The sequence below is a fragment of the Sciurus vulgaris genome, assembly GCF_902686455.1.
Source record: "Sciurus vulgaris genome assembly, chromosome: 10".
Classification (NCBI taxonomy): Eukaryota; Metazoa; Chordata; class Mammalia; order Rodentia; family Sciuridae; genus Sciurus; species Sciurus vulgaris.
The window spans coordinates 71,460,150-71,475,991 of record NC_136470.1 but is presented as its reverse complement, the minus strand read 5'-3'; the positions used below and the strand labels follow the sequence as shown (position 1 = coordinate 71,475,991).

The following is a 15,842-nucleotide window of genomic DNA, read 5'->3' as shown; positions in this document are numbered from 1 at the left end:
AAAAGTCCTATCATCTATTCATGTAGTTATGGTGATGCTGGTATAGCCCTACTGTTCTGCCAATTGCATAAAAGAACAGCACATATAATTACGCACAGTATGTAATACTTGATAATGACAATAAATAACAATGTTACTGCTTTAGGTATTTACTCTTCTACTCTGCTGTACTTCTTTGTTATTGTTTCAATTTACTCCTTAAAATAGTTTCCTGTTTCACTCTACTATCCTTCCTACCCCTATACTCAATGACTGATGTGATCCTATAATATGTACAATCAGGAAGAAGAGAAATTATACTCCATTTATGTATGATTTATCAAAATGCATAAGTGCATTCTGTCATGTATAACTAATTAGAACAAATAAATTAAAAATATAAGATAAAGAAGGTTTACTGTAAAACAATATGCTGTGTTATGCTGGCAGCAGCCTCATACAATTTGTGTTTATCAAGTCTCATGGTTACATCAAAGAGACCACATCTGATGATTGACTTCTGACATCTAGGTTTGTGTAAGCACACTCTACATGATGAAACTGCAAATGCAATAATGCATTTCTTAGAATATAACCTTATCATCACATGATATATAACTACATGAATAGTTCTGCATTCTTGATGTAGGCATGGCACAGAATAGGTTAAGAAGTCAAGAAACCTGGGGTGGGGGCTGTAGCCCAGTGGCGGAGTGCATGCCTAGCATGTGTGAGGCACTGGTTTCAATCCTTAGCATGACATAAAAAATAACACATAAAATAAAGGTATGCTGTCCATCCACAAATACAAATTTTTTTTTTAAAAAGTCAAGAAACCCATATTTTGGAAGACATTTTACTTATTCCCAATGCTTACACACTATGGCATTAAAATGGCATTTTTCATTGAGCTGCCCTTTCCAAAACTGCTCCTTTTGTTTCTAATTGTTTCCTATAGCAAACTGATACTAACATGAAGGTTTCTTTGCATCATCCCACAGGAATTAGGGCTCAAAGAACTCCGGCTCAAACTGCTGCTTTTCTGATTGCTGTGAGTAATAAATTATTCTTTGTCTCTGACACAGAATTCACATACCTTGTATCAGCATCTGTGAAACTGGCAACCTACCTTTATTAACTTGCATGCAGAATAAAATTTTAGACTTTATAGAACTTGACTCTCTAGAATGACAAAGGGAAGCCTCACAGGAGATGCAATCAAGAGGCAGAGTGATGCCAGATTATGTAGGTTTTAGTGTAGGACACACTAAAATCTTACTTGGATATAACTTAAATTCTGTTTAACAGTATCATTCTTTCTGTTGGACATATCCTACAGGGTGTCAAGTTGGAAATAAGGAGAACAGTGAAGAGATTAGCATAATGATCCAGGTGGAAAACAGAGGCTTGCTTGAACCAGATGGTAACAGTAGATATGGTGAGAAATATCAGAATGAGTCCACTGAGAAGGTTAAACATCAGTAGAGTTTGCTAATAAATTGTACTTAAGGTATGAAAGAAATATAGATATCAAGGATGATTCTAATGTTTTTGATGTGAGCAATTTGAAGAACAGAGTGACAATGGATGTGGGAAAGACTGTGGAAGAAAAGATATATCAGGAGCTCGGTTTTGAACATGTTAAGTTTGAGGTGTTTATTAGATAATCAAGAGGATGGCAAATATTTAGATATTTCTGTGTCAGGAATTTGGGGACAGGTCCGAACTGTAAATATAAATACAAATAAAAATATATGACCCATTGGATTATAAACACATTTAAAGCAATGCAGTTGGATAACTTCTTCTAGGGCGTCAATGTAAATAGAAAAGAGAAAAAGTTAAAGGAGTCAATCTTGGGGCATTATGTTGTTTTAAATCCAGTGCAATGAGGATCAATAAAGGAAACCAAGAAGGAACAGTTAGAACCACAGTAAGAAAACCAGATAAATATAGGGCTCTTTAATCTAAATAAAGTGTTATAAAGTAGAAAGAACTGGTAATCTGTATAATAGGTTGCAGATATGTCAAGTTAGATGTGGCCTGAGAATTTACCATTGGATTTACTTAAGAGGTCAGTGGTCACTTATATGAAGGTAGTTTTGTTGAGTGGTGTCGGAGAAAGTGTGATCAAAATGAGCTCAAGATAGATTGGGAGAATGAAGTTAGAAACAGTGAATACACTATAAACATTTCAATGAAATTTGCATTAATAGAACAGATTCAATAGAGGATTTTCTTTTTTAGTGGGAGGAATAATAGTATATTTATATGCTAATTCAGTAGAAAAAGAGATTTATTAAAAAGGAAATAGAGGGAAAATTTGCTGGGTCGACATTGTTGAACAGGAGAAAAGGAGTAGAATCTAGTGCACAAGTGGAAAATTTTGTCTAGTTAGAAGAGTAGAGAGTTTATTGATAGTAGCAGGAGAGAACAGGAAGGCCATGGAGATGCAGACATGTTGTTTATCCTGTTTGGGCTCTGTGTTGTTAATTGTTAATAAGGAAACTGTAATAGATTAGTAGACAACAAAGTAAGGGTTTATTTATAAAATCAGCATCACCTGGGAGAAGTGCAAATTCTCATACTCTACCCTAGACCTACTGAATCAGAAACTAGAGGTCAGGCCCACTGATCTGTTTTGTTAACAAACCTTCCAAGTGATGACAGAGAGCGAGGCTTTCCTTTCTTGGGAGGTGTTTAATTACTGATTCTAACTCCTTACTAGTTATGGGTCTATTCAGACTTTATTTTCTTCAGTCATAGTAGGTGAAATGTTTCTAGAAATGTATCAGTTTCCTTTAGGTCATCCAGTTTGTCAGTCATCTCTCAAGATCCTTTTTGTTTCTATGGTATCAGTTATAATATCTTCTTTTTCATTTCTGATTTTATTTGATATCTCTTTTTATTAGTTGGTATAGATAAAGGTTTATCAGTTTTGTTTTCTCAAACTACTAACATCTAGTTTTGTTAAAAATTGGGCTAAGGACTTGGGTAGATATTTTTCAAAAGAAAAGATAAACAATTGGACAATAGGTGTATGCAAAGATGCTCAACATCACTGATCATCAAGGAAATAAATACAAATCATAACCATGATGAGATAAAACTTCACACCTGTTAGAATAGCTATTATTTAAAAACAATCAAAAGACAACAATGTTGGTGGGGTGTGAGAAACTGGAATACTTTAAATTGATAGTGGGAATGCAAAATAGTACAACTTCTATTAAAAAGAGTATGGAGATTCTTCAAAACTTAAAAAATAGAATTAACATGTAAAGTTAAAAACATGTAAAAGTTAAAAAATAGAATTAACATGTAATCTAGCAATACTGCTTCTGGGTATATATCCTAGGATCAGGATCTTGAGGAGATATGTACTCCTATGTTCACTGTAGCACTAGTCACAATAGTGAAGTTGTGGAAGCAACCTAAATGTCCAACAGAAGAAAGGATAAAAAAAGTAATAGATACATACAGTGGAATATTATTCAGCCTTAAAAAATACTGTATTATTCAACAACATGGATGAACCTTAAGGACATTATATTAATAAAATAAGCCAGTCACAGAAGGACAAATACTGCATGATTCCATAAATGAGACATAAAATTGTCAAACCCATAGAAACAAAGAATAGAATGGTGGTTGTCAGGGGCTTGGAGAGGGAAAAAATGGGGAGTTGCTAATCAACTAGCATAAAACTTTCAGCTATGAAAGACAAGTTCTAGATATCTGATGTGCAACATTATATGTATGAATAATACCACTGTTATGGTTTGGATATGAGCTGTCCCCTAAAAGCTCACGTGTGAGACAACACAAGAAGGTCCGGAGGAGAAATGGCTAGATTCTGAGAGTTTTAACCCAATCAGTGAATTTATTCCCTGATAGGGATTAACTGAGTGGTAACTGAAGTGGTAGGGTGTGGGAATTTGGGGCATGGCTTTGGAGAATATATTCGTATCTGACAAGTGGAGATCTCTTGGCTTTCTGATCAACATGTGAACTGCTTTCCTCTGCCACACTCTTCCACCATGATGTTCTGCCTCATCTCAAGCCCCGAGGAATGGAGCTGGCCTTCTATGGACTAAGACCTCTGTAACCATGAGTCCTCGAATAAACTTTCACTCCTTTACAGTTGTTCTGGTTGGGTCTTTTAGTCACAGCAGCGAAAAAGCTGACTAAAACAACCATAACAGTACCCATGAGCTTGGCCAGTGGTATAGGATGAAAAATAGGTATTGCACAGAGCGTGAAGCCAGGAACAACTATCACAGAGTCAATAAGTGAACAGTGAAGAATAAAATTTTACTGTAAAATTGAAATGGCTTTTGTTACCTCTATTTTTTCTTATGAAATTCCACTTTCATTTTTTATTTTTACTACTATAAATTGTGGCTTTCAATTAGGTTTTTTCTCTTTCAGTGGTTGATTATAGAATAAATCTGAACTCAACCTCATAGCTTTTTCCTTTTTAATTAATAGATTTTTATTTTTTGTAGTTGTAGATGGACATAATACCTTTATTTTATTTATTTATGTGGTGCTGAGGATCAAACCCATGTCCCACACATGAAAGGTAAGTGCTCTACCACTGAGCCACAACCCCACAACTAGACTTCAAGTTTTAAGAGCAGTTTTAGTTTTATAGAAAATTGAGCAGATAGTACATAGAGTTTCCATGTATCTCTTTTGTTGTTTCCCTGTTTTTAAAATTTTGTATTACGGTGACACATTTGTTATACTTGATGAACTGATATTGACATATTATTATTAACTAAAATTTTCAAAGAATAGAAGAATTTATTGGTATGGAAACTTAAAGAAAAGACAGCTTCTCATTAAATTGATAAGGAAAAAATTGCAAATATTTACAAATTAAATGCCAAAATTTAAATCTATATTTATTTTGAATCTTTAAAATCACTTTTGGTCTATGTTTGTTTGCTACAAATGGCAAAGAATTTCCCTGTAAAATTCAGAGTTCTGATACATTAGTTCTAGCGATTGTTTATTTCTACCTTTATGACTTAGAAAGCAACATTTGCTAGAATAGTTTTAAGCTTTATATTAAGGTTTTCCTCAGTGCTTTTCAGAAACTTATTTCCCAAGGCATTATTTAGTTGGCAGTTCCACAGTTTACTATTAGAGTAATGGTGATTAACTCTTTTACCCTGAAAAACAGGTAAGTCACAATATGACAAATGTTGGAACACTATATGACTTCATCATGTTCTCAATAGTTCCTATTACACAAAAGGTATAAATGCATAACCTTTGTCCCAAATCAATGCAAATGATCGATAGCTTACATCTAAATTTGAAAAAGTAGCAACAAGGAAATGAATGAATAAAAACTCTTACCACTTGACAATACCACAACTGGCTCTATAAACCTTTGTTCATCTGTTGACGGTAGGTTTAGGGAGATGATGAATACCATTCCCAGACTGGTTCCAACAAACAGACAAGGAGAGATGGTAGAGTCATTTTTCCGTGCAAAGGATTCCATGAAGTATAAAGCTGTGATTGCTTCTTTAGAATCTTTGTCAATACTGGATATGCTAGAGCTTCTGGAACGATTATATGAATTCTCTCGGTTCTCTATGGAAATTTAAAAAGACTAAAATGAAGTATCAGTGTATTTACAAAATAAGTAAATCAAATATAATACATGAAAACCAAAAATTATGAGTAGAAAGTAGAATTTAATTCTTCATTAATTGGCCAGAAAAGTAGTTTATCCAGCTCATCAGCTTATTTTGAAGGTGGAGAGACTACAGTCCAGAAGTTATAAATTTAGTCAGAGCTAGGTCTAGAACATGAGTCTTCTGTGGTCTAATTCACCATTTTTCGTTCTCTACATTAACTCATAAGTTAAATTATCTAACCTGTAAAGCAGACTTAAAGAGTCAGAGTTACAAGAATTTCTGATACAACTTTAATTGCACTTCCCTCCTCTCTCACAATTGTTGGAAGTATTCTTAATGATTTCTTTGCAATTCCCACATACTGACAATATTGTGGCTACTGACATGAAAGGAACAATCTGAAATATTCTGTGACAAATACACTGTATATCTAGGGAAATTATAAGTGGAAAAATCTGAAATTTTACCAAGGCCCAAATGCAAATAGTATTTCTCTGAATTGGCTTGAATCCAACTCCAGTTCGAGTTTTGCCTAGGGCCAAAGGAGCTATAGACTATGCCACCCTGTCCGTGGTGGTGACCTTTCTGAGAGGGCTTCAGTTCACCTAAAGGAAACAGAATGGCCTCAGATCCTCTTGCTTATCAACTCTTGCACCTGTGCACACTCCAACAAGCATAAATTCAGCCATTTCAATTAAAAATTAATAGTATTGTACTGTTCTTTTAATGCTCCAGAGTTCAAGCTCCTCTTATTTTTCTTTCTACTGTCTTCACTTTCTTTTCCCTCTTGATAGGTCCAAATGTGCTGCCTCAGATTATTTTTCCATGAAAAAAATATAATATCCCCAATTTTTTTCTTTATATCCACTAATTTGTTTGTACATTTATTTTTTTTTTATTTTCCCTTTTTATGTCTCAGCAAATTTATAAAATTAAGTTTGTCATAAAACTTAGGAGATTAGAGAAAGTGGGAGATAATTTATTTATTTTACAGATCTGAAGACAGAAACTTAGAGTAACTAATTTCCCCAGAATCCAGCATAAATTAGAGGCACAAATATCTAAAACTCAAAATTGGCAGCACTAGTCAAGTGATTAAAAGAGAATTATTTTTTTATATCCCTTATGTGTTGCTTCTAGTTTAATATTCCAGCTAATATATGTTTCCCAAACTTTCAACTTGTGATTTGTCACCATTCAACATTGAAATTCAGATGCCTGTGAGAGAGGACACCATTATCTGCATGTTCATAGGGGCCAGATTTAGAATAATGTAATATTAAAAGAACAAAAATTGAATAATAAATTTTACTTTAAATTTTTTTGAAGAATATAGATTCTCAAAAATTTTAAGGGATACTAAATGGGGAATTAATTTTAGTATAGAATTAGTATGAGAAAATCTCCCTAAAACAATTTTTTTCCTGTCTTCCTAAAATTTCTTATTAACAGGAGAGTAGTAGCAAAGTTAAAAGATTCCCTTTTCTTTCCCTTTCTTAACAGCTCCGGTCTTTGGCTCTGTTTCTTTATTCCATGTCCCCACGTTCATTCCATAAATAAGCAAATGGATCTTCCTTTTAAAAATATGTGAAGATGAAGGTTTTGAGCTTGAAAATTAAGTATGTTGCTTTTTTTCCTTGATCACACGCATTTGACAACTGAAGAAATTAAGCTTGTAAGACACTATATAACTACAGAGAGAGATACTAAAATGCAAATTGAAATAATCTCTCAATTTTTATTGGAGGGATATAGAATAGATTAAGGCATAGGTTTTCTATTTTATAGAGTTGTTGGAATCTAGTTTTAGAGATGACTAAGGAAGTGAGGTAAGAGGTGGATTTGGAGTTAGCCATAGCCCCACCAGGCTCACAGTGACACATTGCCTAGTAGATATTCGTATCTTTTCAATGTGATTTCCATTCCTGGTCCACAGCACTTGTTTCCATTGTAAACCAAACAAAATTGATATGTTTAGTCTACCTTCTGTTGTAACTGGTAAAGAAATCTCCATGCAAGCAGCTGACTGAGCCTTTCGAAAAGGTGGTCTTCCAGGACCCCAGCGATTTACTTTTGAAACATCAGCACTAGAAAGACGTTTTCCAGAACTGCAACTCTGAGAAGTTGGACTTGTGCAGTGTCCATTTACATGGTCTGTACCAAGAGGAAGAAGGCAGTGTAAATATCATAATTAAATCTTCATATAAAGGAATTGAAAGGTGTAGATTAACAAATGAAGAGGAGTAAGAATTCCTTTTGTTCTGAATCATATAAATATGGCTAAGTCCTTGCTATTTTTAGTTAGTAAAACTTTTAAAATATTTAATTTTAAGGAGTACTTTTATAATCTGATTAAGATAGTTTAAAATTTATTCTATATCTCTATTATGTGTATGATTTAATGGCAATATGAAATAAGTTATAATCTTGGACCTGTATACGTAAGTTAAATATACTCCAATTTATGTAAGTTTTGTAAGTACTTTCAGTGCCTGGAGTTTAAAATATAGAACAGGAACATTTCACTGTGTAGCTGAGATGGCACTTAAGAATACTGGTTCTAGATCCAGGGTGTCTGGGCATGAATTCTAGCTTGGCACTTTATTAGCTGTATAAATTACTGCAATTCTTCATGCTTTAGTTTCCTCTTCTGTAAATGTGTAATATTATTAGCTGCCTAATGAAGTTCTTGTAATTTTTGTATGTGAACACGTGTACATATGTGTAATACACGTCACATGCCAAAATATATGCTGGCATACAGTAGACACTGAATAAAACTGTATTGTTATTACTCTTGTCCCATAATATAAACCTGCTCATATCCAAATGATTACTGTTCATTTAGGGCTTCTGAGTCAAGCTTGGTTTTGACAAGACTTAAAAAAGAACAAACACATTTTTAAAAAATGACAAAACCTTGGGGTGGGATTGTATTTCATGCTAGGGGTACTAGCATGCCCTGGGTTCATTGAACTAAAAAATATGTTTTCTCATTTTTTTTTTAATTGTAAACAAATTCAAACAACATTTCTCATTTTTAATAAAGATAACAAATCATGTTTCAAACATTATCTTACAGTCTTGCAATATGCAGAATGCATTTTGAAATGTGATGCTTTGGTCATTCAAAGGATGATAGGTACATGTAGAAGAATGCTTAATACCACAGTGGACATGTGGAACTACTATTTGGTATACACTCTATTATAGTCTTCTGTATTAAAGAATTTAAAAGACTAAAATTATACATTTCCTGATTGCCTTGTATGTAGTCAAGGATGAGAATTATGTCTCACCATTTTAATGTGCTGGCATGTTTTTTAAAAAATAAAAAATAAGCTAATATTATCTAATATTTAAAGAGTGGGAATTTTTTACATCTTATCTTATTTAATCTTCACAAAAATTCTGCAATAGAGGTGCTTTTATTGTCATCATCCTGATATTGCAGATGAGGAAACTGAAGTTCAGAAAAAAAGGTTCAGAAAAATTTCTCCTATTATCTATATGGCAATGATGTAGGCAGAATTCTAACCAGATTTTCTCAGTTAACATCTGTATGCTTAAACACTGGGACACAGGTTTAGCTAAGTATTTGGGAAGGGATAACAAATTTAAAAAGACATATTTAGTAGGGTTTAGGAAGCAGAAATAATACACACTGAGATCCAAGCCTTTTAGAATCAATCATCCTCCATTTTGACACTTTATCTCAGAAATCCCAGATGGAAAGGCAGATGTATCTCATGATGAGTTAGCCATGGTGAAACTGAAATCAAGAACTCAGATTCCTCTTTCTTTATCAAATCTACACTCACAATAGGAAGAACACTGAGGCCAACAGCTGGCACTAACAATTAGAAAATGACAACTACTGTAGGGGTACAAATAACAACACCACCACCCCTCTGACCTGGCCACAACCCTGAGTATATCAGTTAGAAAAACTTTCCCTTTTCACAGACATGATACCTTGCTCTAGGGCAAAAGAAAAGTGGGATGAATTGCAGCCCTCTTCACACCCTCTCAGTTAGGTACAAAAAAAGTATGTGGCAGTGCCCTGAGAACAGTGAAATTTATCCACTTACTCAGAACTCTTTGGACTTGCTAAACCGAAGCCACACCTGCCTAGCTGTCACCATCTTTTGGTGGTTGTTTCATGTAAATATGTTTCATTTCAGCTCATAACAGAGCAGTATTACTCAATATAATTTTCTTTTTTCACCCTACCTGTTGTGGTAACCAAATTTTCCTCAGCTTCTCGTGTTTGATTGGCCTACATTACCACACACAGGCACACCAGTATTGTTTTCAATAGGACTGATAAGCTTAAAAGGTTTTTTTGTAGGTGAAATGTTTAAATACATGGAAATGAATTTTCATTTTTAATAATTCCATCACCATGATAAATATATCAAGATACCTATGAATTGGTATAAAACATTTCGAAAGAAATTTAGTCATGGCTTAGATTCAGTCATTCTGGAAATTTATGACAAAGAATGCTAAATTCAAAAGAAAAATATAAACATCTATTGATAAAGATATTCACTGTAGTGTTAGTTATAAAGACAAACTGGAAACCAGTTACCCTTTACAATCAAACATAAGGCTTTAGGTAAATTGTTGTCTATATCACATACAGAATAGTATCAAGTTTAAAAATATTTTTGAAGTGCTTGTAAAAACACATAAAATATATTATTATGTTTTGGTTATTTTCTGTTGCACAGGCACACACAAACCACTCCAAAGTTGATGTAAAACAGTAACAATTTTATTGTGCTCACAGATTCTGTGGGCCAGGACTTCAACTAGGGTAAGTGTGGATGTCTTATCTCCATGATGTCTGGGGCATTAGTTGAGAATGCTTCATTGGATTTGATTTTTTGATTCCCTTGGAGGTTTATTTCTCACACGCTTCACCCACAATGATGCAAAGGCTGAGATCCGTGGAAACTGTCAATGGTGACAGCTTCAGGAGGCTTATGCTTCAGGAGTTTTGGGAATGATGGCCTGTTTTCACAGTGTCTCAGGGTTTCAAAGGGTTTGGCAAATAATTTTTAAAATGATATGGAAGCCATTTTTCTGCTGCTTTGGTGACATTGCAATGGTGACTTCATGTGGTTTTGAAAAACAACTGTTCAGAGTCCAGTCAAGAAGCCACTTTGTATATCAAGAGGCAGCTGTTGTGGTAGATTCCTGATTTTACTTATAGCAATATGTTCTTAAATTCAACAGTTGATTGGCAGTGATCTGATTTTCCAGCTGTATATACATGTCTGATCCCTTAGTACATCTGTATAGTGACCTTATTCTAAAAGTCACACCTGCAGGCTGAGCTTAGAGTCTACATATCTGATTTTTCAATGATCTTATAAGCACCTAATTTCTTGTATTAACCCCTTTCTGCATAAAACAGGCAGAATGGTTCCTATTTCCTGTAGCTGCTCCCTATTATACTGGTGCTTTAGTACAGCTGTATCATGTAGTCCAGTTATATATCATGTAGACAAAAATCTAACATTCCAAAAACTTCAACCTTAAAGCAATAAGGGGAAATTCTCTATTTTAGACAAAAATTCTCAAATTTGAAAAATTGTACATTAAAAAATTATCATTATATAAATAAACTTACAAAAAATGTCATATTTTATTCAACTTGTTATTTTTTAAATGATCATTTACTAAAATTTTATAGAAGACTGTCAATGAAGATTTGGTTTAATGTGAGTTTTGTTAAAATTTTTAACATACATTTCCCAGAAAATAAAAATTACTATTATGCCTGTGCCACAGAGGTTGATTCTATGATGAAGTAAATGTTGAACATAGTACTAAACAAAAAGAAGCACTGGATTTTAAAAACTATGAAGATAAATGGAAAGACTTTGGTTTTAACCATATTAATTATAGCCAATATAAAATAATTGATTCGAATGTTTGAAACCCCACATTACTTTATCTTCGCCTACTTTCATAATCAAAATTTTCTTTCCCTCCTTTATCAGTGTTAATGTAACCCTACGCTGGAGTTCACAGTTTTACATTAAGAGGAAGAATATAATTTATATATGCATTTTGTCTAGATTCTTCCATGTGGTAGGTGTCAGTCATTTTATTGCTGAGTAGTATTCCATTGTCTGGATATACCACAAGTTGTTTAACAATTCATCCACCTTTTGATGGATACTTGGGATTTTTCAACCATCAATTATCTTTTAGAGAGATTTAAAAATGAAGTGAATATTCTTGCTTACCCACATATTTACCATTCCTAGTGCTCTTCATTCTTCTGTGCAGATTCAGATTACTCTCAGTATTGTTTTCCTTCTCTCTGAAAGACTTGCTACAGCATTTCTTAAGGCACTGTATTTTTGGTGCTGGATTCTTTCAGCTTTTGTTTCTCTGAAAAAGCATTTGTTTCACCTTCATTTCTGAAAGATATTTCTGTTGGGTACAAAATTCTAGGTGGACTATTTTTCTTTCAGTAGTTTAAAAATGTTCTTCCACTGTCTTCTAGTTAGTGTTAAAGTGGAGAAGTCCAATTTATTCCTATTTTTGTACCTCAATATGTTAATGTCTTCCCCCCTTCAGAGATTCTTAAGAATTTCAATTATGATGTACTTTGTATGATTTTCTTCATATTTCTTGTACTTGAAATCTTGTACTTGGATCTGAGGATTTATACTGTTCATCAAATTAGGAAAGCTTTTGGTTTATTCAAACATTGTTTCTGCACCATTAATTTTCCCCTCCTCTGGGAGTCCTGTTTCATTCGAGTTAGGCAACATGGAGTTAACCAGCAGGATGCTAATTCTCTGTTAACAATTTTTGAACTTTTCACTCTTTTGTTTAATTTTGGGTCGTGTATCTTAGAGTGTAGTAATGTTTTCTTCTGCAGTGTCAATTCTGCTATTAAGTCCATCCAGTGTATTTTCATGTTAGACATTACATTTTTTATTTCTAGAAGTTCGAGTAGGTCTTTTTGATATTTTCATCTACTTCTTAATATGCTTGTGCTTTCTTCTACCTTCTTGAGCACATGGAGTATATTTTAAATAATAATGTCCTTATCTATTAATTCTATCCTGAGTGCCATTGCTGGATCAGTTTATATTGATCATAGGTTATGTTCTTCTGCTTCATTGAATGCCAGACATTGGGAATTTTATGTTACGAAGTACCTTTTTGCCTTTTTCTCTATTCCTTGAGGGCACAAGAACATTTCTTAGAACTGTTTTTTTTTCCCCTCTTTTGCTTTTCATTTTAAGTAATTACAGATCCACACTAAGTTGTAAAAACAAAAAGTACAGCATAGCGAATAACGTGTGTAAGTGAAATGAATGATCAATGATAAAAAGGACAGAAGGGAAGAATTAAGAATACTTTGCTATTATTATAAGGTACTTACATTATCTATAAAACAGTACTATGTTATTTAAAAGAGAACTTGAATTAGTTGTAAAAGTATATTGAAAACTCTAGGACAACCACTGGTGAAAATAATAAAAACAAATAATAATTGATATAAGAAAAATTAATTCTATAAAATGCTCAAATCCCATATCACCTCTCCCCTAACTCCAAGTAGCCAAGCATAGAGAGAGAATTAAGACCAGGAATTAGACATGAAACCCTGTACTATGCTACCATATGGCAGTGGAGAAACCCAGTGAAGGGAAAGCCTCCAACTCCTACCTCCAAGTCAATGCTTGCAGATTAAGCAACTAAAATTGTATTAGACCAGGTGGCTGCTTTCACCACTCCTCCTCTAACCTCCATGGCAAAGTGGGGAGCAAGACTTTACCCAATGAGGTGCCAGGTACAAAAGCTAACACAGGGATTCATCTTGGACTACAGTGCTAGGCCCACTATTGTAATACCCAACACCTGGTAGAAACTAAAGACCCGTGTACAGACCAGAGCTCTCAGACAGACCCTCTGTACAACCCAGGGTTCAGGAGAAGATCTGTGCATTGGTTGGATAGACCCAAGTTTTGATCTTTATTATTTCTAGCCTCAGAGTGGGCATGGGGCACACCTGTCCTCTTTCTGAGACTGTAAGGCTCCAATACCTGTGAGATTTAGGTGTGACCATGCTTAGCATCAGCTTTGGTGACCAAGTGACTGCCTTCACCAATACCACCCCAACTTTAGGCAGCGTATTATATTGTTACCCCCATTTTTGGGGGGCAATTCAGGCTACCAAGCACAAGATTAGTGCTGGGCTAGTGAAATCTCACACTAGGCATATCCTAACAGCCTTATCTCTAGGTTTGTATGAAGATGGGATCTCTGGAACTGTTTTAGTAATGGGAAGACATGAAGCCCCAGTCTATTGGATTTTCATTCAATTAGCAGCAATTTTGATTGGCTACAGTGGTTTAGAGACAAATATACCTAGCAATAAGCAGCTCACAGCAGTGTGGATCTTGGTCTTACTGCAGTGCTGGTTTTGGCAACCTGTGGGCTCAGGGTATAACACAGCTTGGTGACATTTATCAGTGACTCTACCCACAGCCAGGCAGAGTTCTATAGTACCTGACCACAGACGGACAACTGTCAACAAGATATGTGGCCCTATCCCAGACCCAACAAGAGATTTATGGGGATAGACTACTCTTTCTAGGTACACTACTGGTTGTCTCTAAACAATAAACCAATTGTGTATTTCGGACAAACCTGGACTTGAGTTGCCCTCTAGTACCGAAATAGTGACACCATACCACCAGCAGGTTCCTGGCAAATCTGGACCTGGATACTACCCTGTGCTGAAATCATGAAAATAGCTGTAGTCTTAGAGAAAATAAGCTACAGTCATAGAGAAAATAAGCAGCCTGCTTGGAATTTTTGGAAAGAAAGATATAAACAAAGCCAGGTTAGGAAGACTGCAATAAATGCCCACACCAACAAGCATCAAAATGATTATCAAATGAGGTGCCAGAAACTGTCCAGATAGTGTGATAGTCAGCTTTTCATCACTATGACAAAATACTTGAGAACAACAACTTAAAGGAGAAAAGACTTAATTTGGATCATGATTTCAGAAGTTTTGGTCCAAGGTCATCTGGCTCCATTATTGTGGGACTGAGGCATGGCAAAATATCATGGCAACATGAACATGTGGCAGAGAAGGCTGTTTACCTCATGGCAGCCAGAGAACAGAGAGAAGAGAAAAGGGGCCAGACACAAGGTATAGTCACAAAGGGAATATCCCCAAAGATCCACTCCCTTCAACTAAGTCCCACCTCCTATAGTCCAAAGAGTTTGCTACCTCCAAATAGTCCAAAGTATGAATCCATTGATGATTAATCCCTGATGATGTCAGTGGATGAGATTAGAGCCCTCACATGCAAATCAATTAGGATGGTATTAACAGGGGAAATATTGGGGTTATTGGGGTCCAAGAACTTTAAAATGCCAAAGGGGTATGTTGTTATTTTTTTCTTATTTTTTGGCAGCAGGGATTGAACTCAGGGGCACTCAACCACTGAATCACATGCCCAGCCCCCCTTTTTTTCATATTTTATTTAGAGACAGGGTCTTACTGAGTTGCTTAGCACCTCTCTATTGTGGAGGCTGGCTTTGATTTGCCATCCTCCTGCCTCAGTCTCTGGAACTGCTGAGATTACTTCAAAGAAATAACAACAGAAAACCTCTGAAACCTAAGAAGGTTGCACATAGCCAGGTACAGGAAGGTCAAAGCTCACCAGTCAAATTTAACTCGTCTACCCCAAAATATCTTATAATAAGGCCCTCAAAAACAAAAGATAAAGAATTCTGAAGGTTAAGAGTAAAGAAACATGTAACACATAGGGCTGTCCCAGTTGGCCTGATAGCAGACTTCTGAGCAGAAACCTTACAGTTCAGGAGACAGTGACGTGAGATTTTCATAGTACTGCAGGGGAAAATCATCATCATCATCAACACCACCACCTCGGTTAACTGAGAATCCTATACTTAGAAAGACTATCCTGTAGAAATGAAGGATAAACAAAGACATTCTAAGACAGAGAGAGAGAGAGAGAGAGAAAGAGAGAGAAAGAGAGAGAGAGATTGATTGTGTGTGTATTCAATAGACCTGTTTTACAAGAAATTCTAAATGAAGTTCTTAAAACTCAAAGAAAGAGACATTAAGAAGAAGAAAACTTGAGAAAGTAAAATCTCATTGGTTTAGAGTAATTATATGGACAAATTCAG

General features: G+C 34.9%; 1 protein-coding gene across 13 annotated transcripts in view; it reads right to left on the bottom strand.

The window, feature by feature from the left end:
* The window catches only part of STXBP5L (syntaxin binding protein 5L), a 452,269-nt gene that overhangs the window by 17,710 nt on the left and 418,717 nt on the right, over positions 1-15,842 (bottom strand). For 11 of the 13 annotated variants that reach the window (XM_079155274.1, XM_079155277.1, XM_079155276.1 and 8 more), the window contains 2 exons: positions 7,620-7,790; positions 5,350-5,589 (listed from right to left, as the gene is read on the bottom strand). In XM_079155274.1, coding sequence (XP_079011400.1) covers positions 5,350-5,589; positions 7,620-7,790 — 411 coding nt within the window. The remainder of the gene's footprint in view (positions 1-5,349; positions 5,590-7,619; positions 7,791-15,842) is intronic. The other 2 variants (XM_079155272.1, XM_079155273.1) reach the window with 1 other exon arrangement.